This window comes from Saccopteryx leptura, chromosome 10 (assembly GCF_036850995.1).
Source record: "Saccopteryx leptura isolate mSacLep1 chromosome 10, mSacLep1_pri_phased_curated, whole genome shotgun sequence".
In the NCBI taxonomy this organism is placed as follows: Eukaryota; Metazoa; Chordata; class Mammalia; order Chiroptera; family Emballonuridae; genus Saccopteryx; species Saccopteryx leptura.
In genome coordinates this window covers 23,065,513-23,071,971 of record NC_089512.1, presented here as the reverse complement: position 1 = coordinate 23,071,971, position 6,459 = coordinate 23,065,513, and the positions used below count along the sequence as shown (strand labels likewise).

General features: G+C 52.6%; 1 protein-coding gene across 2 annotated transcripts; it reads right to left on the bottom strand.

The window, feature by feature from the left end:
* EOMES (eomesodermin) lies at positions 1-6,181 on the bottom strand. Of its 2 annotated transcripts, none has more exons than XM_066351505.1 (6): positions 4,934-6,181; positions 3,753-3,907; positions 2,947-3,068; positions 2,341-2,499; positions 2,194-2,255; positions 1-1,442 (listed from the first exon to the last, which is right to left on the bottom strand). In XM_066351505.1, the coding sequence occupies exons 1-6, from the start codon at positions 5,806-5,808 to the stop codon at positions 704-706; spliced, it is 2,112 nt and encodes a 703-aa protein (XP_066207602.1). In that variant the 5' UTR covers positions 5,809-6,181; the 3' UTR covers positions 1-703. The 2 variants fall into 2 exon arrangements, with proteins under 2 accessions (XP_066207602.1, XP_066207603.1); XM_066351506.1 differs by having other exon boundaries at positions 1-1,385.
* Positions 6,182-6,459: the final 278 nt, after the last annotated feature.

Here is a 6,459-nt window from a genome sequence, read left to right as displayed (position 1 = left end):
TCTCTTTCATTCATTCTTTTTGGGGGGTGACTCCCTTGTCCTCTCCTGAGTCTTATAGCCACCCCAGCACAGGGCAGAGGCCTAGCAAGCGAGGCAATCCTGGACCAGGGCAAACATGGCTTGTTCTGAACGCCTGGGAGGAGTCAGTCAGGTAAAACCAGAACCTTTACAAAAGTTTTTCTTGCCTCCCAGGCCTAATATTTTTTTTTGTCCCTAGCAGAAGGTAACAGCAAAAAGTCCCCAGATGAAGTTTAAGAACCAGCCCTTTTAGAAACAAAATACTTTACTGATTCTGGGCTTCTGTGTGCTTACAGATTTAAAAGAAACAGAAGTAAGAACCAAGCTTTCCCCTCATTTGATAGCACTCAGCACTCCACCCTCACAAGCCCCTTCCTCTGAACGTTTAGTGTTTCCAATAAATACCGGAAATCCAGAATCCTGAATAACCTTCAAATGTGTGAAACACGTCCAAGTCCTCCATTAACTTTATTTTAGAAAGAGATAATAAAATGCTAGGCTTGTTTCAGTTACCTGCAGCAATCAAAACACTTTGGCACCTTCTTTTAGAGAATTGCACAGAACAGGATGCAGCGAGGTGGAAGGCAAACATCTTTTTTGGCAACCTAGGCAAAGAAGACAACAAAACACACCACCAAGTCCATCTGCAAAAAAGTTAGCTCGTTTTTATGAGGTTAAAAGAACTTCAGGGAGTTGTGTAGAAAGCATAATACCCTCCCATGCCTTTTGAGGTGTCTTTACTGTACTCTTCAGTATTGATGTCCTCACACTTTATGGAGGGAGAATTTTCGTTACTGGAGGTGCTGGGAGACAGTCGCCTTCGCTTACAAGCACTGGTGTATACCCCCGAATCGTTGGAATCCAGAGACTTGATGGAAGGGGGAGTCTCTATCCAAGAAGAGCTCATCTCTTCTTTGACTTTCTCCTTGGAGAGTTGATCTTCAGAGAATACAGTGGGGCTTGTTCTGGAGGTCCATGGGAGTCCGGCCGCCATCTTTCTTTGATAAGAACCGCGACCTCCCCACCCTGCCATTGCAGGGAAGGCCGGGTCAGGGTAATACCCCAGGGCGTGGGATGTCTGGAGGGGTAAGGATTTAATACCATATGGGAGCAAGGTGCTGGAAGTATATTCAGACTCATAGGAACCGATGTCTAGTTTGTTGGTCCCTGGCTGCTGGACAGGCGTGACAAGCCACCGCTGGGGAGGGTTGGCCACCTCTTCGTTCTGTTGGGGTGAAAGGAGGCCGTTGGTCTGTGGCACGGTTCTCTCGCCATTATAATATCGGGCTTGAGGTAAAGTGTTGACAAAGGGCTCCGGGAAGAAGGACTGAACGCCGTACCGACCTCCGGGGACAATCTGATGGGATCTAGGAGAATCCGTGGGAGATGGAGTTAACCTGTCATTTTCTGAAGCGGTGTACATGCTACAATATAAAGAGAAACACTTAAAAAAAAAAAAAGACCCTAATCTTGTCCCCAAACAAACCAAATTCCCAGAAATAAAAAAGTGCTGGCCTGTCTGCATAGAGGAACAGAGGTAGGGGATGCTCTGGCTCATTTGAACTGAAATCTTGGCTCTTCCGGAAAAATTTCCCACCACATAAGAAAATGTTCCTTCCCAGGCATTAAGTATATATTTAAACTATACAAATCCACCTTTGTAAGTCCTAGGATTTGAGAAACTCGGAGCAACTCCCTTGTCAGGGTGATGGAAGGGATGCTGTCAGTGGTCTGAGAAACCCCCAAAGTAAAAGGCATTTGTAGAGCCTTGCTGTTGGTATGAAAATGACATCCTTAGTTGTCAGGGTTTTCTTATGTAAAAAAAAGAGGGGGGAGGAGTAATAATACTTGCTCCTGAGAGGATAAAAAAGTTGGATTAAATGGGAAGGTATGTAAATGCAGATTATGAAAATGTCAAATCTCCACTCAAATGTTTTCAAAATTTCCTCATTTGTAAAGCCCTTAACATTTCTTTAGCGATTAACAAAACCCATCTGTAAAAATTCTAAAGCAAGATTAGTCAAGGAGAAATATATATAGTGTGTGTGCAAAAATCAAAACAGGTAAAAATCACAAATTTGAAAGCATTTTCTAGAATGTGTTCTCAGGAAAGAGTCTGATTATGAATGTCCTGCTCCGACATGCCATGCAGTTATGAATAAAAGTAGCACTTACGAATCATAGTTGTCCCTGAAGCCTTTTGCAAAGGGGTTATGATCAATCTTTAGTTGAGTTATCTAGATAGAGGAGAGAAATAGCTGTTGAGTGCTACGTCACACTGGACCTGGCTTCTGAGAGTCTTGGGACATCTGGGACACTCACATCAGTGTTTTGGTAGGCAGTCACGGCGATGAACTGCGTTTCCGAGAAGGTGAACGTCTGAGTCTTTGAGGGCTCATTCAAGTCCTCCACACCATCCTCTGTAACTTCAACAATGTGCAGTCGTGGTTGGTACTTGTGCAAAGACTGTAGGACTATCATCTGGAAACAGTACAGGAATAGAGCAGCCAAATCGAAGAAGTGTCGTAAAAGATCAGCGAGATTAGATTTTAACAAACGGCACATTTTGGAATGAGGACTCCAGCTCGCTTGCTCTCTCTCTACCAACAGCTGTCCTTCTGTGTTGCCATTTTAAAGGTCTTATCATTACCGTTTTTGAAACTTAAAGAATAGCTGGGTATGTGTGTTTCAGAAACACTCTTTCCTCTTGGTCTCTTAAGTCCCCCCCAAATTTCAATATTTCTGTTCCTAATAGTCAACTCACTGTTATTGAAAGTGAAAATGAGAGAAGTCAAAAGAAAAATAAACCTTAGAAATAGGCGGGCAAACAGGTAGCACTGCAAATATACATACAATGAAGAGTCCACGGAAACTTGTTAAAAAAAAGAGACCTAGAGCCAGAAGACACCCCCTCCGCTGCCACTCTACCTGAGTGTTGTTGTTATTGGCGCCTTTGTTATTGGTGAGCTTTAATTTCCCAAAGGAAATCTCCTGTCTCATCCAGTGGGAACCAGTATTAGGAGACTCTGGGTGGACATACATTTTGTTGCCTGAGAGAAAATGAAACAAAACACAAAACCCAAGCACACAGGGCTGTTTAAACAAGGAGGGTAGCAGGAGAGGGATGTCTTATTACCGATGGGCGCGGTTTAAGAGCAGGGCTTACAGCGCCTATCTTCCCAGAACTAGCTGCTTGAGAAGGCCAATGGAGACCAACCAGACTCCACCGAGAGCCCCCACCCCACCCCACCCCACCCCCTCCAGGGCCCCTGTGCCTCCACCGCCTTCCTCGGACAAGGTGCTCATCTTACCAGCACCTCAAAAATATTAAAATGGAGCCAACAGAAGCTGCCTCCTGTAGTTCAAATAAAGCTGGAAGCGCCAACAGCTGATGGAAATGGTTGTATAGTTTCTAGGTGGGACTCAACCTCGGGGAAGCCTTTCTCAAGTTAAAGAGTAGAATGCCAAGAGCCCTCGCCACCCAGGGAGTTTATGACTATTCATGATCGTTCATTCCTCAAACGTAGGGATTGGGGGCTGGAAGGGCTGCAGTGGGATTATGGTTCAAGTTCTATATATTGATAAGCAAGAAATCCGATGTAGCAATCCTTCCCATTAAGTCAAACAAGACAAAGACGCTCATGCTAACGCTTCCAGGTTCCAGGGGGGAGCAAACGCTCGCCTGTTTCGGGGTCCCACCCGCTCCGCCCAGCCCGGGCCTCGTCACCGCTCACCCTGCATGTTATTGTCCGCCTTCCCGCAGGTCACCCACTTGCCCCCCTGGAAGCGCCAGTGGTTGGGGTCCGCCAGCACCACCTCGACGAACACGTTGTAGTGGGCGGCAGGATTGAGGCCGTTCATGGTGAAGCTCAAGAAAGGAAACATCCGCCTGTGCGAGGGAACAGAGCCGGAGAGGCGGTGTGACCACCCGGGAGTGGGCCCGCGCGCCGCGGGGTTCGCGGGCACCTGGGGCAGGGGCGGGGCGCGACCCTCGGGAGTCTACAGAATGAACGGGATACCGGGAAAGTGGCCCTGACGATGTCAAATATTTTTGAGTTAGCAACTCTTCGAACATCCCTTCTCCAAAATAATTTGCCCCCAAGTCAGTAGTATTTCCCCAAAGTCATGTGATTCTGCGCCTTCTCCCCACTCAGGTTCTCGACTTTTTAAAGATGCTCACGCACTATTTCTTCCACGACGTGAAAGATCATTAATTTTTATACTTACAAATATCAGAGAACAACATTAAGTTGTTCTTGTCTAAAAAATATCTTTTTTTCAATTCTACCGGTAAGGCTAAAAAGGCCCCTTGAGAGCCCCGCTCCCACCGCCCCCCACTTTCCGCAGGAGTAACCACTGTCAGCAGCTGGGCGGGTATCAGAACTTTCTCATCCCCGCACCCCAGCCAGGCTGGGCTCCCGGTTCTACCCAACAACTTATGCCGACCAGGCTTCCGCTGCCGGAGCTCAGGTCCGCACGCTCATCCTCCGGAAGCGCCCCCTGGAGACCCTGGCGCCTAAAACTGCGGGAGCCCATCTGCTGGGCGCAGGGGGCCAACCCTCGCGCCTCCCCCCGGCCGCGGTCCCTCCCGCGCCGGCAAGCCGGGAGCAGCGCACCGCCGCGCGGGCGGATCTAGTCAATCCGGCTTTGTGGACAAAGCTCCACTTCCATTCCCACCGCTTCCATCCCCGTCAGTCCAGGTAAGGGCAGCGGGAGGGAGGAAGCATCCATACATTAGCACCTTGCAGAAATCACCCGCGAACGTAAGGAAGAGACACCGAATTGAAGGCGCGGCGTCTCCAATGACTGCGCGCGCGGAAAAACTCTCCAGGCAAAGTGCGTCCCCGGCCTTCCTCGGGGTCACATTTTCCACTGGCCACCCCAGCTCCCTGCGTCCCCTCGGCGCTGCGCTCACCTGCCCTGTTTCGTAATGATCATCTCGGTCTGGTGGCGGTGGAATTTGAGCCACAGAGGCCGGTTGCATAGGTAGACGTGGGCACGTACGCTGGAGCCAGGAACCTCCAAGCTGCCCCAGCCTCCGCACGCCCCCGCGGCTGCCGCCCCGGGGTAAGGCCCGTAGAGCGGCGCCCCTTGACTGTACTGATAGGCTCCCGGGCCGCCTCCCGCGCCGCCGCTGGCGCCCGGGCCACTGCTCGCGCTGGCTCCCGGGCCGAACTGCGCCCTCCCGGGAGGGCACACGGTCGCGGGGAAGCCGCCGGAGGGCAGCATGGAGCCATAGGGGTAGCGCGCCCCGTTGGGAGCCGGGTACACAGATCCGTGGGGCGCCCCGGCTGCCGCCTGGTAAGGAAAGAGCGAGCAGGGCGCGGCCAGCTCGGAGCCCTGAGGCCCGGGGGACTGGAGGTAGTAGCGCTCCGAGCTCAGGCTGTCCATGGAGTAGCGCGCGGTGGCGGCGGCCGCGGCGGTGGCGGCGGCAGTCGCGGCTGAAGGCAGCTCCTCTTCCCCGCAGGGGGAGCCCTTGCGGCCGTCCGGGGGCCCTGGCTTGGCCACTGCCCTGGTGCTGGCAAAGGCGTCCCCGGCGTCGGCGTCACTGAGCATGACCGCGGGGGCCCCCGCGCTGGAGGCTGCGGGTTCCCCGCTCCCTGCTTCGCACGAGAGGCTGCCCGAGAACTTCTTGGGCGCTTTATCTAAGTCCAGCCTCTGAGAGGAGGGGGTGGCGCCGGGGAGGTGGCCGGCGGCCCCGCCACCGCCACCTCGCGCACTCTCCAGCGGGTAGAAGTGCGCGCCAGGCAGGTTCACCGAGCTCACCAAGAGCTGCTCCCCTAACTGCATGCTTTACCGAGCGCGGACGGCAGTGCTTCCTCTCCTCCCGCGGCCTTATTATAGAGGCAGGATGGGGGAGCCAGCGCCCTCTTCCGAGGGGAAGGTAACTTCCCCTTCCTCCGCTGCCGGGGCGAGCCACCTGGCCGCACGCGGGCAGCTCGGGCGCCCTCGCGCGTGCTGAGCCCAGCGTCCTTTCCGCAGGGAAAGCGCGCTGAGTTGGAAAGGCAGGAGGTGCAAATTGATCGAGAAGCACTTGTTTTCTTAGCCGTCCTTCCAGCTTCTCTGGGCCCTCACCCTCCTCCCACACTCACACCCGGAAAGAAGAGGACTTGGATCGCTGTTCCCTTCCACCCATCAGCGCTGGCTTTTCTGCCCTTCTCGACCGCCGAGCTACCGGTCAAGCTGACCACTTACTTGGAAACTTGCAGGCTGTCACCGGCTGTGTTATATACGTGCTGCCCGGGAGGGGCTACGCGGCCCCGCGGCCCCGGGTCCCTCCTATTGGCTGATGGAGGTGACACTAATTCAATTAGGCACATACTAATTGGATCAAGTCGCCTGCGACTTTCTTTTCCTTCAGTCTGATTTTTTTTTTTTTTTTTTTTTTTTTTGAGACTCGGTCCTGCTGTGAGAATCAGTTCTGGTGTCTGTGTTTAGCTG